Source organism: Arabidopsis lyrata, assembly GCF_000004255.2.
Source record: "Arabidopsis lyrata subsp. lyrata unplaced genomic scaffold ARALYscaffold_5, whole genome shotgun sequence".
Taxonomy (NCBI): Eukaryota; Viridiplantae; Streptophyta; class Magnoliopsida; order Brassicales; family Brassicaceae; genus Arabidopsis; species Arabidopsis lyrata.
In genome coordinates, this window is record NW_003302551.1 from 11395567 (window position 1) to 11421691 (window position 26125).

Genomic DNA, 26125 nt, shown 5'->3' on the forward strand with positions numbered 1-26125 from the left:
TTGAAAGCACAAGCAAAATACTGATTTTCAAATTAACTGGTCCCAAAGGATGTAATTGCGGACGGCACAAACTTAATTCAGCCCGGCCGTTTCGATTCTATATGTTTAAACTTTAAGCCTAATCCTGATTATACTAATGAGAAGTGAGATTAGTTGTGGTGAAAGTTGAAAAAACAAAGTGCATCAATGACTAAAAAGGCGTAAATAAGGTCAAATTAAGGGGGGTGTATTGGAACTATAATTTTAGAAGATTTGGTGGAATTTGAATATTTTAGGTTTTTGAGAGATTTGATAAGTTTTAAAGATATTTGGGTTGATTTGTTAGGCTATTTATTTTTTTATTTTTTAAATGATTGGTGATTTGGTGAGATTTTGAGGGAAGTTTATTATTTAACTTTGAGTGATTTGGGATACTTTAGAACCAAAAAAAAAAAAAAACTGGGTTTAAATCCCCTCTCTCATGTCAACGAAATTGTGACCAATCAAACCCCACCATTGAATTGTTTTTTTTTTGGTGAATCCACCATTGAATTGTTTAAACGGTGCTCTGCTCTCATGATCATCTTCTCCTCTCCGAGGATTATTTGGTGTTTGTGATGTTGTTGTGGCGTTGATCTCATGTGATGTGCCCATTGAGATTTTTAATCCTACATATTCTACCAACAAATATATCGAAATAATGTTTCAGTTTGGTTGGGTTTCATAACTTGTGTGGCTTCAATTCTGTCTCGTGAAGCAAAAGATATAAACATAAAACCAAGAATGAAACATCATAAGAGAAACCACACATAGGACTAACTCAAACTTTAGATGTAAATATGCAACTTTTGAAGCTAAGCAATAGTAATTTGACATTGGTGAAGAAATAACTCACCAAGATTGCATGTTTGCTAAAACGTCACCATGTCTGCATAAACAAAATAACAAGAAACCCACAAAACTGAAACATTATTTCGATAACACCATTGAATTGTTACTACAGACAAAAACATAATTGAACTTTCACTGAATGAAGTGAAAAAGGGAGCAAACAACCATTTGTAATCTCTGATTCGTTTCCAATTTTGCAACATCAGTCAAGAGCTTAACACCAAGTTCATCGAGAACCGTTAATTTCAGAGACTCTTCAAAAAAATTTATGAGTTGCTATCTCAAACTTCCTATGAATGTTCACTTGCTGTCACGAAGTTACAATAAAATAGAATTTTGTCACTTCCTATGAAGATTAGAAGGAAGAAGCATAAAGACAAGAGCGGAGAATGATCAGAGTTTCTACATTCTCGAGTTTAGATTTTGCATGTGAAAAACACAGAATTGGTTGGAGAATCGGACACTAGGGTTCAATCGGAAATTGAATTCGTGTATGGATTCGATTACTGGAAGCAATTAGTTTTTCACAATCGATCGATCAATGCAGAATCAGAGTGTGAAACCCTCTTTTTCCAAGAATATGGAATGAAAGACAAGAGAAGGACGATGAGGATATGTTTGCAGAGTTTTTCTGTGAAATTTTAATTTTATCAAATCCTTGTGAATAACACCTCTAGAGGTGGGATTTTTTCATGCTATTTTTCAACTAAAAAATTATCCAAAGTCTCCCAGAATCAGTGATTAGTATTTTATTAAAAAAAATTTGTTAAGTTTGGATAACAGTAGATTTGATATGGGTTTTATAAATTCTTGATTGAATAACAGGAGATTATGAGTTTTTTTGAATGATTTTATATAAATTCCAGTTTCAATAACAAGGGATTTGAGAAGATATTTACAAATCTCAAGTTGAATAACAGGTCATTTTAAAGAAAAACCAATATCTTCCAAAATCCTACTTCCAATACACCCTCCTAAGTCTAATGCATGCTAGTGTGACATCTGCCTAATTATAACTTGGAAAATTGGAGTAGATAACCATAAAAAAACAACAAATTAAATAAGTAACCACAAAAAAAAAAAAAACTACGATATTCTGTATATAATATGTAATATATACATTTATACCCCCAATTAGCCACCGTCACCGTTCCGAACAACCAAATCCCACAGCTCACCAATCTCTCCTCCGTCCAACAATGGATATCCGATCAAATCTAACCTCACTTCCTATCAATCAACATCACCTGAATACTCGTCGGAAACCGATTCATCTCCACCGCCAATCACCTCCTCAACAGACCTCTAGTCCCGGCTATGCAATTTCTTCACACCACCCTCGTCTCTATCTTTTACCACCATCGAATCCAGATCTAGACACCGGATTCCTTTCTAATTCTACTCCTCCGTCTTCGAAAAAATTTCGCTCTGTTTAGATTTAACCCAAGCTTTTCGACCACGAATCGATACTTCTAATATCAAACATGCTCGACTCTCAGTGATTCTGTCGGCTTTTCTGCATCGACGCCGCTGCTAATGGCGCAAAACCTGAGCTCCGACGATAAAAAGCATATGCGTTTCAGAGTAATGGCAAATTGGAAAATAGGAAAATAATGCAGGGATAGACTTGTAATTATTTAGGGTTTTTGGTTACTTGCTGAATTACCTAAATTATATGGCTATATTCTTTATTTTTGGTGCAAATATGGCTACACAGCTAACTTTACCAAGTTTGTGTGATAATGAAATGTCTCAGAAACATAGTGAAAATTTATTTAACTTTATTTAATGTATAATTGTATATAATGATCGTTGCAAAAAATATATAGGAGAAAAAAAAAAGATCGGTGAGGAGGAGTTAATAGATCGTCGGAGTTTGGGAATTATTAGGGGTTGCAGAATCGGAGATGGCGGATGTTCTACGGAAGCTGTTGGACAGCGGAAAATTATCCGACGAAAAGTGTCGCTTGATTTTACGTGGATTGAGAAAACAAGTCGATGAGTTAAATTTATCCAAAAACGAAGCAATCGATGAATGGTCCTCTGACAAAGAAGAAGAAATCGACCCAGAATACCTTCGCCAAGTAAAGGAATCTCTGGTACTGTTTATCACTTTTTTCTGATTCGATCATAATTTTTTCTTGGGTTTTGAATTTAGGATTCGGTGGTTGGATCTTAGATTTCTAGAAGAATCCTCAACATGTTGATTTGTTATTTAAGATGTGATTGGTGAATTCTGGTATGTGCAGGGTTTCGATATCGATATATATGAACCTTCGTATCCCTAGCTATGGAATTGCACCACATGAGATAGGAGACGATTGTGAACCGCCTCACAACGTTGCTCTTTATGGCCGTTTGGGAGTTCATTGTTTCAACTTTGAGAAGGTTTATATTAGTGTGTTCTTCTGCTTTGCAGTATTGTTGATAACTGGCGACGGCTTATTCTTATGTCGTTTCAATCTCGCAGGGGAGGAATCTGCGGTTTATCCGCATACCCAAATACAATTCCCAAATCCATCAAACTGACTCTTACTCTATAACCGTGGAGGTGGAGGATCTTGCAGATTGTTCGCCTCACATTTTTCAGACCTTGGTCACAAGGTTGTTTCCCAAGAATGGTGAGGGCTTAAGAGTCTTTACTGGAATCTGCAGACTTAAACCCGCGACACCAGGTTTTTACTATTTACTGACATTTTCTAAGGATTTTCATACTATATTGACAAGAATGTTATGTTTTGAGATGTCCATGCACATCTTGAACTCTCTCTGTTTATGTCCGTAGACTTTGTGATATGTCATTTTAAAAAGTTACATTCAGGGTTTGCAACATGGATTTATGTTCTTAACATTGTAGGTAAAGGAGATGCCTATGCTATATTGGATGAGGAAGCAATAGATGGTTTTTACAGAGGCGATATGCTGGACTTTGTGTCGGAAGCAATAGCTGATGATGAGCTGAGATTCTACGAGGTAAAGGTTTATGTGTTTGAAGTAAATGCATCTTAAGAATTATTTGGATCTGTGTGCTATATTTGCTCCAAGTATATATGCTCCTCTTATGCAGTTTGTATGTTGTTATTATGTTGCACAGGTTTAGGAGCAGGACATATGTGAAAACGATTGGCTTCGTCTATATACTGAACTAGATATCAACCCGCGGTACACCGCGGGCCTATAATTTTACTAAAAAATTAAAGTAAATTTTTTAAAGATGATCTATAGATATATAGTATTGTTTTGTTTGATTTAAATGTATGGTACACCGCATGACGATATTTTATTACTAAAAAATTTAAATAAAATTTTTATTTGTTTTGTTAATATTGTTTATTTAGTTTTGTTTAGTGTTTAAGATTGTATAGTTATAGTTATATTTTGATTATCAATTTTAGGATTTCACCCGTAGTATATCTTACTGTATTAATATCGACCCAACCTCGTCCGACCATAACCCTGTCCCGTGAAATCTACATCATTTTGTTATTTTCTAATAAAATAATATCGACCCAAAATTCAAATAGTCTTTTGATTGTTATATCTAGGATTTCACCCGTAATATACCGTTTCGTATTTAAATCTTTTGTAAATATTTATAATGTTTAAATTTCTGATAAATTCTTAAAAATTCAAATATTTATTTTATTTGAAAGTTTATAAAATTCTTAATATTATAAATATTTAAAATGAAAAAGAAAATTAACAATATGGAATATATATTCATATTTGTAGATAAAGTTTTTTTTATATTAACTAATAGATTAAAAAATTGTAGTAATGGCATTCTCTAGGATTTAATGCATTTTGTATCATAAAGAACATCTCTTTACGATGTTGTTTACTTTACTATGATTATGCAATCATTACTCTAATATGAAGTTTGGTTTGTGTTCGATTGCTACCAAACCTTATCGAGATTCATTTCTTACTTATGCGGAGTCAAGATGTTGAAACTGTTATAGTTTCAGATGAAAGCTTGGGACAATATTAGTGAAATATAACGAACAGAATCGATGGTCTTGCAGAGAGGTGATGGAGAGAGAGAAACGAGGAAGAAGATGATGATGATTAAAATGATTCTGTCATTATTCTTCAATGATAGGTACAAACGTTATATACAGTTTAAGGAAGGTATCCGGTACAAACCGGTTATATACAAAGCCTATCTAAACCATACTAAACCATTTACACATCTAATATTCCCCCTTAAGATGGAGTGTATATGTTAATAACACCCATCTTGCGGATTAAGTACAAGAACTGTGTAGGATATAATGGTTTAGTTAATGCATCAGCCAACTGGTGTTCAGTCCCAACATATAATGTCTTGACAATGCCTTCTTGAACCTTCTCTCGAACAAGATGACAAGCAAGATCCAAATGCTTAGTTCTCTCATGAAATACTGAATTGTTAGCAATATGTATTGCTGCTGTGTTGTCACAGTAAAGTATTGATGCTTCTGATGTATCAAGCCATAAATCAACCATAAGTTTTCTTAACCAAAGTATCTTTTTCACACCATTAGACATTGCCCTGTACTCTGCCTCCGCAGATGACATAGAAACCGTTTCTTGTTGAACCAAACGAATTATATCCGTATCCAAACATAGGGCGGAGAAACCCAAGCTAAGGTTCAAAGCAGGGACCCATCTGGCTAAAGACAACCAATCAGGCATAACAAACCCATCAACAAACCCCACTTGGATTTCCATGACACCAAAGAAGGACCAATGAACATGCAAAAACCATTTACACATCGCCTTGAATCAGTACAAGTCCCCCAATCCGCATCTGTATACCCTTTTAGCCGCAGGTCAGAGGTAGCAGAATAGAACATACCTTGACCAATGGTTCCTTTGAGGTAATGTAAGACCTTGAAAACGGCTTTCATATGAGGTTGTCGTGGCGCTGAGGTGAACTGACAAAGTTTGTGAACCGCGAATGTGATATCAGGACGAGTGAAGGTGAGATACATAAGCTTCCCAACAAGTCTTCTGTATCGTTCCACATCCTCTATGAAGTCTCCTGTTTCCATGTTCAGTTTCTGACTAGGATCCATTGGAATAGAGGAAGGTTTACACCCAAGAAGACCTGTTTCATCCAAGAGATCCAATACATATTTGCGTTGGCATATGGAGATCCCAGCATCTGTCCTTGCAATTTCAAGCCCCAAAAAATACTTTAAAGGACCTAACTCTCTTAGCTTAAAGGATTCCTTTAAAGAAGCTGTAAGAGATGATGTGGCTGCAGAACAAGTACTAGCAATGATTATATCATCAACATATACGAGTACTGCCATGCAAACATTCTCAGACTTCCTTGTGAATAAGGTGTCATCACCATAACTTGACTTGAAACCCAAGGACAACAGAGACTGAGAAAATTTTAAAAACCATTGCCTTGACGCCTGTTTGAGACCATAGATGGATTTGTGGAGTTTACAGACAACATTTTCTGGAAAAGATTCCCCCTGTTTGGGAAGGTAACCAGGAGGTAAGACCATGTAAATTTCTTCTTGTAAGTCCCCATTGAGGAAGGCGTTTGAAACATCCAGTTGATCCAAAAACCACTTTCTTGGTGCAGCAACATAGAGCAAAAACTTAACAGTGGCCATGCGAGCAACAGGTGAGAAAGTCTTCACATAATCTAGACCCTCTTTCTGAGTATAGCCTTTAGCCACCAAACGCGCTTTATACCTCTCTAAGCTGCCATCTGCTTTTAACTTCACTGTATAAATCCACTTACATCCAACCGGCTTCTTACCTTGAGGAAGTGAACACACAGACCATGTATGTGTACGCTCAAAGGCTCCAATTTCTTCATCCATAGCATCACAAAACTCTTTCACCTTGCAAGCTTGTTTGTAACTGTTAAGAGTAGGATACTTGGTGAGAGTAGTCAAGATGTTGAAACTGTTATAGTTTCAGATGAAAGCTTGGGACAATTTCATAAATGTGATCAGCCAACAATTCTACATGAACTCCACCCTCGGATGGTTTCTAGATAGAAAATTGTATAGTTCAAAAATTTATATAATTAGCTTTGTAAAAGTATTGATGCTGGATTCTTTCGTATTAAACAAAAATCAAACTTAATACAAAAAAAAAAAAACAAAATTGAAACTTTACTTAGACAATGTCTCCAACACCCATTTTCGAAAGAAGCGCATTTACTGTAGTGGAGGATAGAAATAGGAGGAGACTGAAAAGCCGAAGAAAAGCAAGCCTCCAACAGTTGCAACCGTCCGTTGTGAGATCCTTAAAGCCAGCATGCTTCCTCCAACAACCGCTGGTGAAGTACACAACGCGTTTGTCCAATAGTTATGGACAATCCTATAGCGTTCTTGTGAGTCGCCAACTTCAAAAAAGATAAAAGTCATTCACTGGTCAATTTTTTTAAGAAGCTAGATTTGAAAGATGACTCTTACATCTATTGTAGCGATCTTGCTACGGTCACCCCATTCAGCTAGAAAGGTTAAGTTGAAGGACTGCAAGAAAAAACAACATAAAGGACTTTTTAAACAGTTTACGGCTAAATTACAAACTGAAAGCATCAATATGCCCAATATACAATTACCTCTAGAAATATTGGGGTACAAAATCTTGAGAATAAGCGACGGAAGGCTGTCTTCCCTTGGCATGACTTGAGCTTCTCTTAAACCTTTACCAAAGAAGATGGGAAGTCAAATAACTTTGAATGTTAATAACAAATAAGAACGTCAGGCATAATCTTTTTTAATTATAAAAATGCAAACAACCACCAATTTGAAGCCCGTTGACGTTTGGTATTTATAGATGCATTGTTCATAGGGTTAAGGTTGAGTCGGTTTTAGAATATCCTGGAAATCAAGTAGAAAATCTTAGATTTCTTAAACAAATTTTTGGATTATATGATCAATCACGATTAATGATAGAATTTTTTGTAAGGTAACAATATAGTTACGATGGAATATTGTAAAAGATTGTAGACCCCTTGATTTAGGCAATATTTTTATTTTGGAATATGTAAAGAATATGCTTAGTGTTTGTTCTAAATATAAGTTTCGATTAAATTATAATTTATAAGATTTAGTTACCATATATGTTTCGATTTGTAAGATTTAATATTTTTTTTCCAGGGAATCTTACCAAAATATATAAGCTAAAAAACTGTAGATTTAATCGAGATTTAAGGAACCAAATCGTTTTGTTGATATCTTCTATTTAATTTTGAAAATCTAAAGAATTTAAGACAATGAGATTTGAATGTCTAAGTTTTATTGGATATATTGGAGAGGAGAAATATTGAAAATGGTATTGTTAGAGTAATTAAATAAGATATGAAATCTCGGATGTGAGATTTTAGAAAGTCTTGATCGAATAATTATGGAGGAACAATGCTTGGGTTCACTCCTAGGGGTTAACCCAATTCATTCACCCCCTTTTTAATCACCAATCAAATTTTGACATGTCATCTAACTAGAACAATTAATATTGTTCTTAATATTATCTAAACAAAATAATTAAACTAAATCATTAAAAACTCAAAATCAAATTAATTGTAGGACCCACTACTCTTCTCCCACGTCTCTCTCTTTTGTTTTTTTTTCTTTTTTTTCAAATATTGTTTTTCTTCAACTTTAATAAAAAATGTAAAAAAATAATAATTTAGTTTCATCAGATTTAATCATTAAAAATTAAAATTGAATTAATTGTGGGGCCACTAACTCTCTCATTCACGTAACACTCCTAAATCCATTAGGAAAAAAAATTTAATATGTCAAAAACCCTAATTCTAAATGTTATATAAACTCATTAACCCTAACCTTATTCATAAGTTTTTTTAATTCTTCTTCTCACATATCATCAAAAGAGATTAGTTTTATCAAAAGAAAGAATTTCACGTTTCTACACAATTTAAACGTAAGTTAAAATAATTTTTATATTTACATCAAAGTTTCTTAGTTTAAAAATTATTCAATTGAAGATTTTCTATCTACTTGATTCATGTATTGAATATCATATAAGTAGGACGTTGTTTGTGTTTTGAAAACATGTTAGTACGTGAATTATTATTTTTGTTTTGTATGGTTTTATTTGTATTCTATTTTTTGGTAACTTAGTTTTCAATTGTCAATTTTTTTTTTTTGCACCACATAAAGAAGAATTGTTCTTCTTCGTCATATTTTTTTTTTGTCGTAAGATGGTACCGTGCTATTTTTTTTGTTTTATTGGCAAGATTTATACAACATAATAAATATATATATAATAATAATAATATATTGATTAGTGCAGATTGCAATGGAAAGTAGTGATGAGGAAAAATATGATTCAGTAAGTGAAGACGAAGCTTCAGTCAGTGAAGACGAAGCTTTAGTAAGCGAATTCGAAGAAGAAAAAGATGATATAGTCAACAAAGAGAACTACGTTAAAACTGAAGAGAAGAAAGATGAACTGAGTATTGGAATGGAGTTTAGTTCTGATGAAACTGCATATAAAGCTTATAAAAAGTTTGCAGGTGAACATGGTTTCAATGTAAGGAAACAATGGAGAAAAAAAAAATGATAAAGTAGTAAGGCTTCTCTATGTTTGCTCAAAATAAGGGTTTAGGAAGGAACCTAAGATCAAGACATGTTATTCACAGCCAATTACACAGTGTGGTTGTAAAGCTCATATGACTTGCTACCTTCAGAGGACGGGAAGATATAAGATTGTGTCTTTCAACCAGAATCATAACCATGATTTAGTGAAGACGCCTATGAAGCATTTGCTGAAGGGAAACCGGATGTTCTCTGTCGCTCAAATACAACATGCTGATGATGCCGAGATGTCAGGAATTTCAGCAAAATCAACTGTTGAAATGATATCGTAATTACATTTATTGAAAGCGAATGGAAAAAATGGTAAAAGGAGATGCTGGAGCAGTTTTGGAATACTTTCAAAAAAAGAAAGTGGATAATTCATCTTTTTTTTATTCAATGCAACTTGATGAGGACGATATGATCACGAATATCTTCTGGGCAGATGATCGGTCTATAAGTGATTATAATCTTTTTGGAGATGTCGTCTGCTTTGACACAACTTACAAGACCAATGAATATGATAGACCATTTGCTCCATTTATCGGGGTCAATTATCATAAGCAAACTATAGTGTTTGGTGCTGCTCTCTTATATGATGAAACCACTGAGTCATATAAGTGGCTTTTCGAGACTTTTCTTGGAGCAATGTCTGGAAAACAACCAAAAACTATTCTTACTGACCAATCTGCAGCAATGGCGAATGCAATAGTGAAGGTATTTCCTGAAACAAAACATAGGTTATGTGTTTGACATATTTACCAAAATGCTGCAAAAAAGTTGAGTCATGTATTTCATGGGCCAGGACAGTTTGCCACAGACTTTGGAAACTGTGTATATGACCATGAGGAAGAAGAAGACTGGCTATTGGCATGGAGTAATATGCTCAATAAGCATAATTTGACAGAGAATAAATGGTTAAAGAATATGTTTGAGGTGAGAGAAAAATGGGCAATGGTATATGGACGTCATACTTTTACAGCAGATATGATGAGCACACAACGTAGTGAAAGTATGAATAATATTTTGAAAAGATGCTTGAAGAGTAGTTATGACTTGTTGTCCTTCTTTGAACACTATGAGAGAGTGTTGGATGATCGGCGATATAACGAGTCAAATGCTGACTTCAAAATGATGCATACCTCTTCGGTATTATCTGCTACCGTAGAGATGTTGCAACATGCAGAAGAGGTGTATACACCCGAAGTTTTTAAGTTGTTTCAGAAGCAATATACAGTTATCGGTGATTATGTTGCTAAAAAAGTCAGCAAGTCTGAGATGGTGTATGAATACAAAGTATCTTATCGTGGTGGACCGCGAGAGCATTTGGTTAATTATGATGCTACAAACCAAACGATACAGTGTAGTTGCATGAAGTATTCTTTTGCTGGGATCTTATGTCGTCATGCAATGAAAGTATTGGATAAGAAGGATGTTAGGAGAATTCCATCTAGCTACATCTTGAATCGATGGAGTAAAGAGGCAAAATCACGAAACATATCTTCTTATCGTTCAGAGACATTTAATGGAACAGTAACGCAATCGATTGGAAAGCGTTATAGCCATTTATGTCACAATTTCCGTGAGATTGCATCTGTTGCTGCTGAACATGTAGAATTGACGATGTGTGCGAATGAAGCTGCATGTGAATTGATTAAAATATTGGAGAAAAAGAAAAAAGAACTTGTGAAGGCTAATGTATGGATGCTCCCAACTTCAAATGTTGAACATGTGGAAAGAGAAGAAGAAGACGAGGAAGTTCTAAATGCACGTGGAATTAAAAGAAAAGCTACTGTTGGACGACCAAAGAACAAAAAGGTCGGACCCCACGGTCGATATTTGACTGCTCTTGAAATGAAAAACCGGGGTACATCAAAGAGAAAATTATTGTTTCAGGTATTTGATAAATAATTCTTCTTTTTCGTTTATGTCCAATTTCCAGCAAAACGTGACTTCGTAAATATATGTATATATATATTAATTAAAAGATAAAATTGATAAATGCTTCAGGATTCAACTTTTGCTACTAGCAATCCGACATTACAGACAGAGCCATTTTCCTCACAAGTGCTACAAGTAAACTATTCATTCTTACTATTTATATTTGACTTTTCGGTGACTTCGTCAATAGTTGTATGTATATTAATTACAAGATAAAATCGATAAATGCTTCCGGATTCAACTTTTGCTTCCGATATCCACTTATCTGTAGCTACAAGCAATCCGACTTTACAGACGGGGTCTTTTTCTTCATAAGTGTTTCAGGTAAATAATTTACTCTTACTATTTATATTTGACTTTTCGGTCAAATTTTTCATTATTTGAAATCTTATATTTTGTAGGAATTCGACAAAAGTTACGGAGATTTATTGTAAACCTCGATCATTTTGAATACAAAGACAAAAAACATATGGAAATGTTAAAGCTTTACTATTAATTATTTTGGTTAAATTTTTTTTTTTACATTTTTTATTAAAGTTGAAGAAAAAAAATATTTGAAGAAAAGAAAAAAAAAACAAAAGAGAGAGACGTGGGAGAGAGAGAGAGTAGTGGGGCCTATAATTAATTTAATTTTGATTTTTTAATAATTTAGTTAAATTATTTTATTTAGATAATATTAAGAACAATATTAATTGTTTTAGTTAGATGACATGTCAAAATTTGATTGGTGATTAAAATGGGGGTGAATGAATTGAGTTCACCCCTAGGGTTGAACCCAATAATTGTTCATTATGGAAAGATTTGTGCCAATATTGTTGAGCTGTAAATGGTGGATTTAAATTGTCGAAATTATACATTAAATGCCAATTATACGGTCATTAATTTGTTGCTTAAAATCGTTTTGTTAGACATTTAGGAGAGAAAGAATATCGTAAATAGTATTTTTGGAGTAATTAAAATTAGATATGAAATATGGGATAGAAGATTTTAGAAAGTCTTGGTCGAGTAATAATGGAGAGATTTATGGCAATATTGTTGAGGTGTAAATCTTGGATTTTAATTCTGAAATTAAATATTAAATGCCAATATTATACGCATATTCCATTTAAAAACAGTTAATAATTACTCATTAGTTATTGTTTTAAATTTTTGGGAGGTGTGGTGAGAAGTTAATTAAGGAAATTATAAATATGGTTAATAAAAGAATTAAATTCGTTTTTTATTACAAACTTCCTTAATTTTCTTATCCACGATCCGAATAGTATTAATCCGGGTAAAACCCGGATCCAAATGAATTAATGCAAAAAAACTCTGTAAAAATGTATATGTAGATTCTCACTTTTCAGCTTTTGGTGGTTTAATGAGGTATTTGATAATGTGAAAGTGTGAAACTCATAGCATGTTTTGGTATGTATCTTCCGATTTTTATCAACTTTAGTAATCTTTCTTTTGTGCAGGACGGATATGAGTGGAGCTTGCCTGTGGAGATCAATAAGATAGTTGTGGAAACATCTGAAACTCACAGAGAGCCGTGTTTGAAGCTCAAGTCTAGTAATGCCATCTTCTACATAAACTTCAGCGCTAAGGGGCGTGACTACAGATCTGTTGTAAGGAGATCGACGGACGGGAAAACAGGACATATTCAAATCAATAAAAATGAAGAGAGAACTTACGATCCTCTTGACTGGAACCATCTTTGTATGATAGGTTTTTCACAATTTTGGTTTAGATATCTCTTCGAATTGGGTACTAAACTAGATCATATTAGTCTAATTTAAGCGAGGAAATTGTTCCTACCCTAAAAAAATTATGAAGAAGTCTTTTTTTTTTTGTCAACTTTGATGATCTTATTAAAATTTGGCAAATACAAAGCCGACGAAGGAATTACAATTTCCAGGAGACAAATCCATAAAAACGACAAAGTTTCCAAGAGACAAATCCTTAAAAAGGGAAATAACCAAAGCTATAAATACAAAGATTAACACATACAATTAAAGCAGGTAATAAACTATATTAAACCTGAAAGGCTGAAACTAGTCAAAACCGTGGAGACCTACAAGTTTTCTAACCTTCCATAGACACCCCGAGAAAGCCAACAGCAGTACACAAAGTACCACCACGCACACCAAAGGAAGAAGAATCCTCCTATAAAGACAATCGAATAAAAGACATAGGCTTCAAAACCCCGCAAGAAAGCAGTACACAAAGTACCACCACGCGGCAATGTGTCACTATGACTTTTAAACGCCTCAAGAGAAGCCAAAGAGAAGCCACAAACAAATCTGATATGTAGAGAAAAGGAGAGAACACGAACTAAACCGGTTTGCAACCAAAGACCAATGCCCAAACGGGTTCGTAACCGGATATATAGAAGAAACCAAGGCAATCCTCTAACGAAGAAAAGAAAACATAGATAAACATGGGCGGAGGCAGAGTGTAATTAGGGGGGTCAGTTGACCCCAATGCATTATAGTTTTTGACTCCTATATCAAACTAATTCAACTATATGGGATAAAAATGTCATTAAAACAACAAAATAGCCAAATAAGTTTGGTTCATTAGAATTTGGTTTAAAATTCTAATCTATACTATATAAAATTCGAGGCCATAAGCTCCTGAGGCTGTCCACGTAGGATTTTAAACCACCAATCGCGATTAGCCATCTCTTTAATTAACATTTTTGAAATTATAATATTTTCAATTTTTGTAGTTTTTTGTAAAATGGAAAAAATCAACATATGGAAATTAGAGAAATATTTGAAAATATGGAAAGTCTTTTAATATTTTGTCATAAAAAACATAATATAAAATTATCAAAAAAAAAAGTTTTTTTTATTAAGTTTATTATATTTATAAACAAAAATACACAATTTATTATTAGCCTCACTAAATTTATAATAAGTACTTCATAAGTATTTCATCTTTAATAACAATAGCCATTTATTCACGGTAACTATCTCAATGACAGATATTTTTAAAAATTTATGAATTTTATATTAAAAGAATTTATAGATAAGAGAAAATATGATAATATATTGAAGCAAGATGTATATAAATTTTGTTATTATAATGCATAAAATAATTCATATTAGTTTAACGAATTTTATTATATTGTCATATTTTATAATCGACCAATCGTAATTAGCCATCTCATTAATTGACATTTTTTGACATTACGTTAATCAACATATTTTATATATTAAGATAGTTATGAAAAAGAAAAAAATATATATGAAAAAAATAGAAATGTAAACTTTTGAAAAACAACATACGGAAATAAGAAAACCATCATTAAAAAATGTTAATTTTTGAAAAAACAATATTTGGAATACATTAAACTTATATTCTTATTTTTTTAATCATCTTATTTTCTAATAAAAAACTATATTCGATAAACCCTAAAATCTTTTTAATATAAATAATAACCGTAGGCATCTCATACTATCATAAGTTCTTAAGTTTGTAAGTTTTGAGTCGTCAGTAACAGTAAGTGTTGGTTACTACTCTTATTGGCACCTCTTTATATTTTTTTATCGCTTTTGCCACTATAGGCCGCTCTCTCTCCGTCAGACTTTTTCTACTTTATATCTCTGATGAGCCATAAAACATGTGTTTGTGTATGATCTTATAGATGATTTGATGTTATTTGCATAAAAATTTTGGGTCTGAAGAAAAAGGATCGAGGAGAAGCATCATTGGTCGATGTTTGTACTCTTTCATGTCGATTATCAATCGTAAGACCTTGATTTGATATTGTTTAATTTGAGATAAAACTTTGGGTTTAAAGAAGAATCGACAACAAGCACACATGTTTGATTAGCTATACATGTGGCCATGTTCATGTTACTTCCTCCGCAAGTAACTTAAAATTTTGTAGCATTAAGGATTTTGGTTTGAAAAGTTTCTATATGTATGGATCTTAAATCGAGAATACGTGAGACGGTATCAATAATTGAGTGCAGGTGGTGGCTAAGCTGGGCTTGAATTGCACAAATCTTATGAGAAAATAGGCAATTATTGCAGGAGGTTTGCTGGGAAACAAGTTGTGTGGTACTTTAAAACAAATTATTTAGAATGGTTATTCAGTGCAACTGATGAATGCAGCATCAATTGCTTGTACCCGAGAAGTGTCACATGCTAATAAATCTAGAGAAGTGGTGGTGGCGGTGGGAGTTGAGGAACATACATATAAGACAGTGCAAGAAAGCTTTCTTGGGAAAAATGTCTTGGTCAATATAGTGAAAATTGTTTACGTTAAACTGTAAGTGGATGCAGATATGGCTATTGAGGTAGCTTTTTGTGTAGTTCTTTTTAAAAACTCAGGTTGTATATACTTCAGTTGGATAATATCTAACCAGTCAAAACTCAAAAGGTATGAAGACTTGTGTTAAAATTGTGGGAAAAGTTGTTCTTTTTGGAATACCAATTTCAATCAAAATCGAGAATTAACGAGATGTTAGAAAGGTAATAAATTTAATTGATGAGAGTTTCCTTGCATTATGAACAATTGATGTCATAATTTAGGTAATAAAGAGGGTTGATTTTGATGTAAAAATGGAAGGAGAAAGAGAAAAACGCGGTTGACACCACAAGAAAAACTTGGATTATCAAATATGGAAAAGAAAAGTGAGAAAACAGTTATGACATAACCTCTGTATGACAACGTTTAGTTCATATGTAGCTGAAACTTGACGGCGATGTATCTGGTATTACTGTCTTGAGGTTGAATATTGGGATATTGATTTAAACGGCTTTTTGTGTATATTGTATCTTAGCTTCTATAACCTGTTCGAGTAGATTTCTTTTAAAGTTTCAAATCTAACCAGCCATGTGGAGACAGCAAACGAACATCCAAACGTACACAGAATAATCTAAAATTTGGTAGGAGTATCATGGAGACGTGGAATTAAGTTCGGGTAGAAAGGCATTGAATTTCGAGTTCAGAAGGTCAAATGAACGACGTTGTTTCGGGTAGTTAGTTCATAGGCTTATGGAGATTTGTTTAGTTAAGGTTAGTAAGTTTAAAGTTCATGTTCTGTTTTTAACCACATAATAACGAATGTTTTACATAGAAGAAGATGAAGAGAATTAGGAAAAAAGTGAAGAAGGTATAACGAGGAAGAGAAAGAGGAAGAAGACGAGTATAACGAAGAAGCGTAAACGGTCGGTGAAAGTAACGATGCCAAGAGCCATGAAAAGTTGACAATGAAGATGACGAGAAAGAAAATGAAAAGTAAGAAACGATGTATGTGAAGACAAATACGAAAGCATAGGTGTTGGCAGCCAATTGAATATGAGAAAATAATATTGATTCATGATTCTTTTGATCTGATTTGATTCTTAAACACTATTGACTTTTATAATTTTTAAGATGGTGTATTTGGAATGAACTTTTTCCAAAACTCTCATCATATATAATTTTTACCAAAATATATCAAATAAACCCACGCGTAGCGTGGGTTCAAAACCTAGTGTAATAAAATAAAAAATCCTTGACTTATTTAAAATAAAGATCTAATATTATAATTACTTATTAAAAAAAACCCCACAATCTTTTTTTGCTTTTGTTAACCTTTGTGGACCATAACAAAAAATTGTAAATATTAATTTGGTTGATTTTCAGATTTTTTTTCTTAAGTGTAGATTATTTCTAGACAAAACTAATAATAAATTTTATATAATATATTATTTTTATTAAAATATTTGACCCCTGTAACCAAATTTTCTAGCTCTGCCACTGTAGATAAAAAACCAACTTCTAGTTGTATATTTTATTAACTTGAACTAAGACAAATATTTCATTATTTTGTATTCGCACACAAAAAAAAAAAAAAATTAACTCAAGAAATAAAATAAAAATCTGGATACAAAGTAATTTGTTATGTATAAAAAATAAAACGATCATCCAAAATAACGTTATAGGAAATAGATCGTCGAAGTTTGAGACTTAGGGCTTGCGAGCGAGAGAGAGTGAGATCTTCAGGATCGGAGATGGCGGATGTTCTGCGGAAGCTATTGGACGGTGGAAAATTATCCGACGAAAATTGCCGCTTGGTTTTGCGTGGGTTGGGCAAACAAGTCGATGAGCTGCATTTATCCAAAAACAAAGCAGTCGATGAATGGTCATCTGACGAAGAAGAAGAAGTTGACGAAGAATATTGTCGCCAAGTAAAGGAATCTCTGGTAACGCTGCTTATCACAATTCTAGGGTTTTGAATTTAGGATTGGGGTATTTTGTCACGTAATTGATTTTGATTTGGTTAGATCTTAGATTTCTAGCAGAATCCTGAACATGTGATTTTGTGAATTTTGATAGTCTCTGTTTTGGTGAATTCTGTTTTGTGCAGGGTTTCGATATCGATATGAATGTTCGTATACCAGAATGGGGAATTGCACCATATGAGCTAGGCGATTATGAACCACCTATAGACATTTCTCTTTATGGTCGCTTGGGAGTTCATTGTTTCAACTTTGAGAAGGTTTAGTGCAACTTTGCTTGTGGTTTGGCTCAGAGTCTTATGGTTTTCCTTGTTCTTGATCCATTTTGTTTTTCAATCTTTGCAGGGCAGGAATTTACTGGTTATGCGAATACCTAAATACAATATTGAGCTTGTTCAAACTAGGGCTTACTATATAACAATGGAGGTGGAAGATCTTGCTGATAATTCGTCGGTTCACATTTTTCAGACCTTGGTGACAAGATGTTTTCCCAGGAACAACGCATCCTTAGTAGTCTTTACCGGAATCTGCAGACTTAAACCCGAGATACCAGGTAACGATTTATCACATCTCAAGATTTTGAATACTGTATTGAAAAGTATGTTATGTTTTGGGATGTCAAGAACTAGCATGCATTTATACTCTCTATTGAACTCGGTTTCTTTCTTTGTGAAAGCCTTTTTTAAAGTTGCATTCATGGTTTGCATGGTTAAAGCATGGATGGATGTCTGTTCTTATCATTGTAGGTGAAGGAGATGCTGATGCTCGGTTGGATGAGAAAGCAATATATGAGTTTTACAAAGGCTCTATGCCTGACTTTTTGTCCGAGACAAAACTTGATGATAAGCTGAGATTCTACGAGGTAAAAGGTGTTTCCTCTATGCGTTTGAAAGAAATTCTCTTCTACAATTCATTAAACATGTTCTGTATGTGTTTATTTGCTTGAGGTATATATGCTCCTCTTATGCATTTTATATGTTGCTATGTTTAACAGGTTCAGGAGCAGGATATATGTGAAAATGATTGGCTTCGTCTATATACCGAATTTGCACTTTTCTGCTTTTGGTGGTTTAATGAGGTATTTGCGAGTGGGAAACTGGTTGGATGGTCGGGTTTAATCGCATATTCTTGTGCAATTTATAAACTGGAGTAAGCTTTTGTTGTGAAGGATGGATTTAAGTTTAGTTTGCCTGTGGAGATGAAGAAGATAATTGTGGAAACCCGTGAAACTGATGGAGAACCGTGTCATAAGCTGAAGTCTGGTAATGCCATCTTCTACATAAACTTCAGGGCCAAGAGCCGTGACTACAGATCGGTTGTAAGGAGAACAACGGATGGGAAAACAGGGCATATAATTCTCGAAATTAATTGCTGGGACGATCAACCAAGCCCCGCCTTGACCGCAAATGCTACCAAATAAAGGCTTTAAAAACTAATTTACTCGTTTTCATCTGTTAATGTTGCCAAACCTTATCATGTCGTTTACTAGTGTACTACTTTCTTATTCACCTCTTTATGAAGGCTTATTTATGTTAGATCACATTATGAAGTCTTTACAAAATTTCAGTTTTACTTCTGATTATATAACTTTGTAACTATTGTCTATGTAATAACAACAGAAATAAACTTTTAATAATCTCTTTAGTCACGTCCAAAATAGAATCAGAAAACTAAGTTTTTCAGCTCGAAAGACGATAAGTTATGAGGTAATTATAAAGGAGCTCCAGTGATCTTTGGTTCTCAACCCATGAACGATGTGGTTCACTTATTATTCTTGTTTTTGCCTGATGTTGCTCCTTCCCTACAACATCAAAAGAATCCAAAACATAAGACACCAAAGCTGATAAGCCATTCACAATCCGTGTATGAATCAACTAGTAATTGTTTTGGTATTGAAAGCTGACCTTCGGTCCATACTTGCTATTTTTTTTGCTGTATTTTCCTTCAATCTCTTCTCGTCATTTTCATCTAAAACCTCTGGAAAACAGAATCTGACAAGTAGTGGGGTGGGTTCTATGAAATAATCTTTCTCATGCTTTTGATATCCTTCACCAGTTCGGAGAATCAATGCATCAATCGAAATCCGGAAATAGCCGCCCTTTCCCACACCCACACCATGACTCGATCTAACCCACATAAAACTCTCCCCGTTTTCAACTCCTGCTCCCGTTACCGAGACAGCGTGCATGCCCATAAACATAGAATCCGGATGCATTGGTCCACGGTAAATTCCCTATCAAAAACATAGAAACATTCAACAATATGATATTTATTCTCAATTTTCTGTTTAAACATTAGATATATGCAAATACATGAGTAATGATATACCCCTTTAATATTTTCATAATCCGGTTGAAAGATTGGCATTGCCGCTCCCAGGGGTTGTGTTTGCAAATGAATGAGAGCTTCTTCTACGGTAGGGATCGACTTGGCGGCACCAATATACCCTAGGTGGGGATTGGATAAAACCCGAGGTGGTGGAAACTCTTTGCACCCATCGAAAGGCCGGTCAACTGCTTTTTGAATACCTTGTTGAACAACATACCTCAAGGCTTTTAAGATGCTGAGCCTATAACAGAAATGCGCCTTATTGTTTCGAAGCTTTCCCTTCTCCGGAAACACAAAATCTACAAGCTCTTGATACGAGTACTCAGTCCCGTTTTCACGTTGTTTGATCCACCGTATTGCAGTGACTAATTCAGCCGTCACAATGGCCCAACATATATCTACATTTTATCAAAGTTTTTTTATAGTTACCAATTTTAGGAAAAACAAAAACCAGTTCATAAGTAAAAACAGCTTAGAATTTGAAACTCTACCGTGTTCTCCCTGATCTTTCACCGGACCATAAAAAGGTCCCCAGTCCACCTTCTTCGTTTCATCGGGCACTACCTTTATTGGTCGACAAGTGAAAAAGCAGAAAACAACGTCATAAGTACATTACTTAATTTGCTCATGTATTAACAAAGTAAAAATCATTCAAACATGTTGTAATTCTTACATCTAACATCATTGAGGTTAGTTCACTCTTTATTTATGTCTCTCTCTTTATCACACTATGTTCTTGTTCTTGCTTAGAGAGGAACACAAGAAACGTTTTTGCTTTAATCTTCTACATTGTATTAATTGGATTACAAGGATAATTCTTACAAGATACAACACACACATACTTATACTACTTTACTTCTACTTTCTACATACACATACACACTTGCACTTGGACCTTACTCCTAGTTCTAGACTCTCTTACACAAGCAAGGTAGCCACCCTACACATTGACATTGGAACACTAGTTCCTTGATTTACTCTCTCTTTTAGACTCTAACTAGGACTTAGTTTACTTTAGTTATTACAACTCTTCTTGTTGGACCTTAACCAAACAACCACAAAACACTTATTCGTATGGGCCTTATCAAATCACCAATGGCCCAACTCACAAAACACAAACCCATTTGGTTTGATGACTTTCCTTTCTTCCTTTGACTCTTCTCTTCACGATGTCTTTTCTCTGACATCGTCTTCTTCTTCCGATGCTTCTTCCTCTGTTCTTCATCTTCTTCTTCTCATGGGTTCTTCTTCTCTTTTGCAAGTTCAATCAAGGATACAATTCCAACAAAACACCAGAAATTAACAAATCCCCAATTCCAATTTAGGGATTTGAATCCCTTTGCTTCTTCTTCTTCTTCTTCTCTGGAATCGCCTCTTCCCTGTGCGACTACAATATTTTCACCTTCTACCTTAGGTTTCACTACTTTTTTCTTCACTCTGAGTATCTCAAATTTTCCATCAGGTTCAAGTTTTAGAATCTCGAGAAATGTTGAAAGTGGGATGTATTGTCCAATCTTCTTTAGTTCTGAAAAGAGTTGATCGGATTCGTATAGAATCTCAACCTGCGTAGATTTACGACATCATTAAATCATCAAAAGAACATCTCTTTACTTCGTCAGATCAACATTACTTCCAAGAAACTAAATTGATCAATTCTTAACTTACTTTAATAGGAAGTTCCTCCATTGATGTTTGGAAAAATCACAAGACTTCCTGCGCACGCAAACTGAAGAATGTTGAAATCAAGACTTCGATCGCTCTCAATCAAAGTGTTTTGATGGAAGAAGAAGAAGAAGAAGAAGAAGAAGAAGAAGAAGAAGATAAATGATCTCATATTCTCATGAATTGAGCTTAAGAACAGCAAACCTACCCTTTTTCTATGCGTCTCGCAAGATCGCACAAGAAAGATCCTTCTCTCTCTGGAAGATAAGTTCGACTACACACACTGGATCACGAAGATGAAGAGCACACTCGTATTGGTAACCAAGAAACCTCTGTTTTAATCGACATTGAAGAACGACATTTACAAACCTAAAGCGTGGAGTGCAAGAAACAAGAATATTTATTGAAGAACACAAATATGTGTTTTATTTTAACCTTCACGAATTGAATAATCGAACTGTATGCAATGTGTATGAAGAAGATGAAAGAAGAAATGTGATTGTTTAGTTATCTCTGTTAATGGCGTATATATCAAGAAGACGAGATCAAAAAGAGAAAAAGAAGAACGAAGAAAGATTACGACTACTTACTATAACTGAACATGTCTTTAGTCTATAATCGACGTCAACACGAGAACGCGTTTCAACTCTTCTTTTGTTTTTCTTTTTATTGGGGAAAACTAATAACATTGTGTTTTTCACTATGTGTTTTACAAGAATTCAACGTGGAGCACTAATTGCACCCAAGAATGGATTGTTTTTTTTGGTTTGTTAGCATTAAGATTCCATTCTTTGTTGTTCCATTAGAGGCAATATCGTAACTATATATCATTTTGATTACAAGGTTATAACATTATATAAGAGAAATTATGTAAAATAGACACTTTTTTAACAAATAATTTACAAAGTAGGTAGTTTTTTTAGAAATTAGAAGAATAGACATTTTTCTCTTTCCTCTCTAATACAACTTTCTATCTAATAGAGATTTTAGTAAATGACTTATATATATCCTTTGTTGTTTTGTTATCTAGCAAGATAAAGACAAAACTATTATTTTTTCTCTTTCTTCTTTTAACTTAAACTTAAATACTTTTATTTTGTTTTGTTTTGTTAAAAATTCTTCATAAAAAATTATTACATAAACATATTAATCTTTAAAATTTTTAAGTGAATCCAAAAAAGTTCAATTTTGCTATATTTTATATTTTTTTAATTTAATCTCAATCCGTCGGTGTACAAAATAATGTAAAAAATGGTGTACAAATTGTAGTGTACGGCGATAATATAAAAATTAATGTATACTATTAATGTAAAAGTGGTATACAATATGTAAACAGTATACAAGGTGATGTACAAACGACAATTGATAGAGGTGTACACGTACATAATACGATGGTGTACGGAGATGATGTAAAATATGGTGTACATAAAACGATGAGATAGTATGTCGCACCATATACCACCTCGTGTGTAGTCTACAATATCGTACACCCACCTATTTTGTACTTGTACACCACATACAAAGAAATAACCATTTTTGTCAAGTGATAATGTATAAAACAATATTTACACAATAGTGTACGAGATTGGTGTACAGAAGAGTGTACAAACGTTAGTGTACACTACGTAGAAATGTACAAACATTATTTCAATTTAATGGTATACACCATCATATTCATTGGTGTACATGATGGTGTACACTATTATATTTAGTATAACCTATGGTTTATATTACAATCGTGTTTGTATTAATATTATGAACAATAATTACTTTAATTTACAAATATAAGACAAATCGATGTACTTAATGACTTGGTGTACAAGTTAGTGTACAAAACTATGTTTAAAATGCTGGTGTACGAGATTGGTAGCAGAATATATACAAATCATCTTTTTTTTTTTTAAGATTCTTTTTTAAAAAAGAAAACCAAAAAAATTAAGAAAAAAAAAAGTAATGATATAATATATTTTGAACCAATAATATAAAAGATTTGAACCCACACAAAAAGCTAACTCACAAAAGACAAGGGGGTAAAGTGGTATTTGACTTCTTTCTTGTCTTTTAGTCTATTACACACCACTTCTATCTCACAAAAGAAATAAAAAGTGTCTATTTCACAAATTTAAAAAAAAACTACCTATTTCTCAAATTACTTTTATAAAAGTGTTTACTTTGCTAAAAAATCCATTATATAACTCACTAATTAAAAAAGTTAACATTTTCAGAGAAAACGTACAATGATAATTAGATTATAGAACTAATAAACAATCAAATTTAGTTTCTTAGTCTTGTAACTTATTTATTTTTAAGTGAATTGAAACCTATATTTCTAAATACAATGTAATATATCTATATATATATCAATGTTGGATTCTATATTTAAATTGCATTGCTAATTTTTAATTTATTTAAAAAGTTAATTTCATTTGGTCAATGAAATTTCGGACTATGATTTTTAATACTTTAAAATTTATATTTTCACTAATCAAATTAGCAACTCAAACATCTAACAATAATATTTGTATGTTATACATTTTAGTTGGATTTTCATACTTAATAATGATATCCATTTTAGTTGGCTTTTTATACTTAATTTTACAACTAAGATATATAAAGTTAAATACGTTATAAGAATAAAAATATAATTTGAGAATTATTAACTTCTAGGTCCTAATTATTATTATAATAATGGAAGTGAAGATGTTACTTAAACCGTAGTGCTCTTATTATGACTTGTTTCATATATATCTTTATTAGTTTTAGAAATCTAGATTTTGGTATTTGACAAATTATAAACTATTATATTTCACAAATTTTAAAATATATTACAACTCAGACTCAACTATTAAAATCTTCCACAGCACCAAATGGCAAGTTCTAGAATCAGACACATCTCTAAGAGAAGTTCAAAACTAAACAGACACATTATGCCTGAAAGATTTCATGATTTTATTGAAGATTCCAAATGAATACAAGAGAAGAGAGAAGAAGCTTAGACTGTATTGAAACACAATCTCATCAATCATAGTTTCATCAACGTCTCTTCGAGTCCAACAACGTGGACTTCACACGCGCTAGAGCATCTTCGATACCTCAGGAGTTCCTTGAAGATGATATACTCTTCCTTCATACTACGACCTCCCAAACATATAGTAAGTTTCTTGAGGCTTGCTGAATTTTCAAGGAAATACTTTATTAGTTTCATTTCTACTCCAACTCCACCAATTGGATTTTTCATCTCGATGCTCTCGAGTCTTGACCACAAACACCAAGGCACATATGAGAAACGAATTTGCTCTTTCTTCCTAGTGGAAACATTCAGCTCCTGAAAAAAACACAAAAGATGAATAGGATAAATCTTTTCAAAAGTATTAATCCAATAATACCAAACAAAAACTAGTACCACGACGAGTGATTTGAGATTTGGACAGCTATTGAGAAGGTCAGGCAACATTTCCAAATCATCAGCAAAGATTTTAGCATGCAAATGAGACATGTTATAAAACTGAGGTATGGGTTCTTGTTTCGAGTATTGATGGATAACCTGAAAAAAAAAATGAATAATTAAGGAATATAATTTAATTTATGAACCAAAGTCACATGTTAGATTTATTGACATTATATACCTTAAGAGTATTCCAACATATGGTCATATCCTTGACACTCGAGATCCTGCCGAGAAAATTACCAATGCTACTTCTCTTTTCCAAGTCATTTGGATCCAAAACACCTTTCACATTGAAATCAACAGCGATATCTACCTTGGCAGGTGAAGACAAGCTATATATCTTAAAACTATCGGATTTATTATCTTTAAGACTTAAATACTTGATTCTAGGGCAATAAATCACAACTTCCCACTTGTCAATATCAAAATGGTTAGTAACATCATCACTGCGAACCAGATTGAGAGTATTTATTGTCTGAGAGCCCACTCGGATGACCTTCAAATCATCTTGACTTCTAACTATGCTCAAATCCTCAAGAACAGGACAAGACACGATAAGTGCCTCTAGAGTCGCAGGATTTTTGAACCTAACTTCTTCTAAATGCATTGTCTTAAGACGCGGTAAAGAAATATGGTTCAACTCATTAAAGAACATGCAACGAAGTCTCAAGCATACCAAAGTCTGGCAGACAAAGATCCTTATAGGCAGAAGATCAAAACCATCATATCTCTTAAGAAAATTAATCTCAAGATGTTGAAGTTTACGTGTAACCGCTGCATCCACCCATGACTTGATAGCCAAGGGATCAATCTTTTCTCTCTTGGAAGTAAGCTTGAGGTTTTCAATCGGTGTCTCAACAGGGAAAACAAATCTATTGACAAAATTCACAAAGGAATTGTAATCAGGGAATTCATTGTCATCGAGATCTAACTTGGGAACCGAACGCCAAAGTGATCTCCATCTAATGGACAAAAGACTTGTCTTAACAACATCTTTTGTAGGAAGATTCAAGAGTATCTTACCAAGAAGAAGATCTGGTAATAAGCTTATTCGATCTTCCCTACCATTGATACGATATCTTTTACCATTATTTTGCAT

At 33.3% G+C, this 26125-nt stretch overlaps 6 protein-coding genes across 6 annotated transcripts; 3 read left to right on the forward strand and 3 right to left on the reverse strand.

Moving 5' to 3' along the window:
* The first annotated feature begins 1677 nt into the window (after positions 1-1677).
* LOC9311759 (UPF0725 protein At3g44770) lies at positions 1678-4219 on the forward strand. Its single transcript, XM_021023941.1, has 5 exons — positions 1678-2969; positions 3120-3258; positions 3341-3545; positions 3728-3843; positions 3965-4219. Exons 2-5 carry the CDS (start codon positions 3139-3141, stop codon positions 3968-3970), a joined length of 447 nt encoding a protein of 148 aa, XP_020879600.1. The 5' UTR covers positions 1678-2969; positions 3120-3138; the 3' UTR covers positions 3971-4219.
* Positions 4220-5453: 1234 nt separating this feature from the next.
* Positions 5454-7658, reverse strand: LOC9311760 (uncharacterized mitochondrial protein AtMg00810). Its single transcript, XM_021023939.1, has 3 exons — positions 7448-7658; positions 7299-7358; positions 5454-7228 (listed from the first exon to the last, which is right to left on the reverse strand). The coding sequence occupies exon 3, from the start codon at positions 6696-6698 to the stop codon at positions 5526-5528; it is 1173 nt and encodes a 390-aa protein (XP_020879598.1). The 5' UTR covers positions 6699-7228; positions 7299-7358; positions 7448-7658; the 3' UTR covers positions 5454-5525.
* A 2169-nt stretch (positions 7659-9827) lies between these two features.
* LOC110228513 (protein FAR1-RELATED SEQUENCE 5-like) lies at positions 9828-11388 on the forward strand. The gene is made up of 3 exons (XM_021026163.1): positions 9828-10145; positions 10209-11246; positions 11371-11388. The coding sequence occupies exons 1-3, from the start codon at positions 9828-9830 to the stop codon at positions 11386-11388; spliced, it is 1374 nt and encodes a 457-aa protein (XP_020881822.1).
* Positions 11389-17243: 5855 nt separating this feature from the next.
* LOC9313429 (UPF0725 protein At3g44770) lies at positions 17244-19128 on the forward strand. Its single transcript, XM_002875646.2, has 6 exons — positions 17244-17552; positions 17717-17848; positions 17934-18141; positions 18335-18450; positions 18583-18666; positions 18757-19128. Exons 1-6 carry the CDS (start codon positions 17361-17363, stop codon positions 19006-19008), a joined length of 984 nt encoding a protein of 327 aa, XP_002875692.1. The 5' UTR covers positions 17244-17360; the 3' UTR covers positions 19009-19128.
* Positions 19129-19264: 136 nt separating this feature from the next.
* LOC9311761 (protein HEAT-INDUCED TAS1 TARGET 2) lies at positions 19265-21643 on the reverse strand. Its single transcript, XM_021024030.1, is given in 6 exon segments — positions 19265-19389; positions 19493-19821; positions 19917-20314; positions 20408-20531; positions 21308-21478; positions 21582-21643. Coding segments are annotated over 6 exon segments (1083 nt in total). The 5' UTR covers positions 21603-21643; the 3' UTR covers positions 19265-19349.
* Positions 21644-24373: 2730 nt separating this feature from the next.
* Positions 24374-26125, reverse strand: LOC110228515 (putative F-box/FBD/LRR-repeat protein At5g22670). Its single transcript, XM_021026164.1, has 3 exons — positions 25205-26125; positions 24982-25122; positions 24374-24903 (listed from the first exon to the last, which is right to left on the reverse strand). The coding sequence occupies exons 1-3, from the start codon at positions 26123-26125 to the stop codon at positions 24601-24603; spliced, it is 1365 nt and encodes a 454-aa protein (XP_020881823.1). The 3' UTR covers positions 24374-24600.

Excerpts from the sequence above, each read along its gene's own strand:
- LOC9313429 (XM_002875646.2), top strand. The coding sequence starts at position 17,361 with ATGGCGGATGTTCTGCGGAAGCTATTGGACGGTGGAAAATTATCCGAC. Across the intron at positions 18,142-18,334 it reads ACTTAAACCCGAGATACCAG|GTGAAGGAGATGCTGATGCT; the intron begins GTAACGATTTAT and ends TTATCATTGTAG. Across the intron at positions 18,667-18,756 it reads GCTTTTGGTGGTTTAATGAG|GATGGATTTAAGTTTAGTTT; the intron begins GTATTTGCGAGT and ends TTTGTTGTGAAG.
- LOC9311759 (XM_021023941.1), top strand. The coding sequence starts at position 3,139 with ATGAACCTTCGTATCCCTAGCTATGGAATTGCACCACATGAGATAGGA. Across the intron at positions 3,259-3,340 it reads ATTGTTTCAACTTTGAGAAG|GGGAGGAATCTGCGGTTTAT; the intron begins GTTTATATTAGT and ends TCAATCTCGCAG. Across the intron at positions 3,546-3,727 it reads ACTTAAACCCGCGACACCAG|GTAAAGGAGATGCCTATGCT; the intron begins GTTTTTACTATT and ends TTAACATTGTAG.
- LOC9311760 (XM_021023939.1), bottom strand. The coding sequence starts at position 6,698 with ATGGATGAAGAAATTGGAGCCTTTGAGCGTACACATACATGGTCTGTG.
- LOC110228515 (XM_021026164.1), bottom strand. The coding sequence starts at position 26,125 with ATGCAAAATAATGGTAAAAGATATCGTATCAATGGTAGGGAAGATCGA. Across the intron at positions 25,123-25,204 it reads TATGTTGGAATACTCTTAAG|GTTATCCATCAATACTCGAA; the intron begins GTATATAATGTC and ends TTTTTTTTTCAG. Across the intron at positions 24,904-24,981 it reads ATCTCAAATCACTCGTCGTG|GAGCTGAATGTTTCCACTAG; the intron begins GTACTAGTTTTT and ends TGTTTTTTTCAG.
- LOC110228513 (XM_021026163.1), top strand. The coding sequence starts at position 9,828 with ATGCAACTTGATGAGGACGATATGATCACGAATATCTTCTGGGCAGAT. Across the intron at positions 10,146-10,208 it reads TGGCGAATGCAATAGTGAAG|TTGAGTCATGTATTTCATGG; the intron begins GTATTTCCTGAA and ends GCTGCAAAAAAG.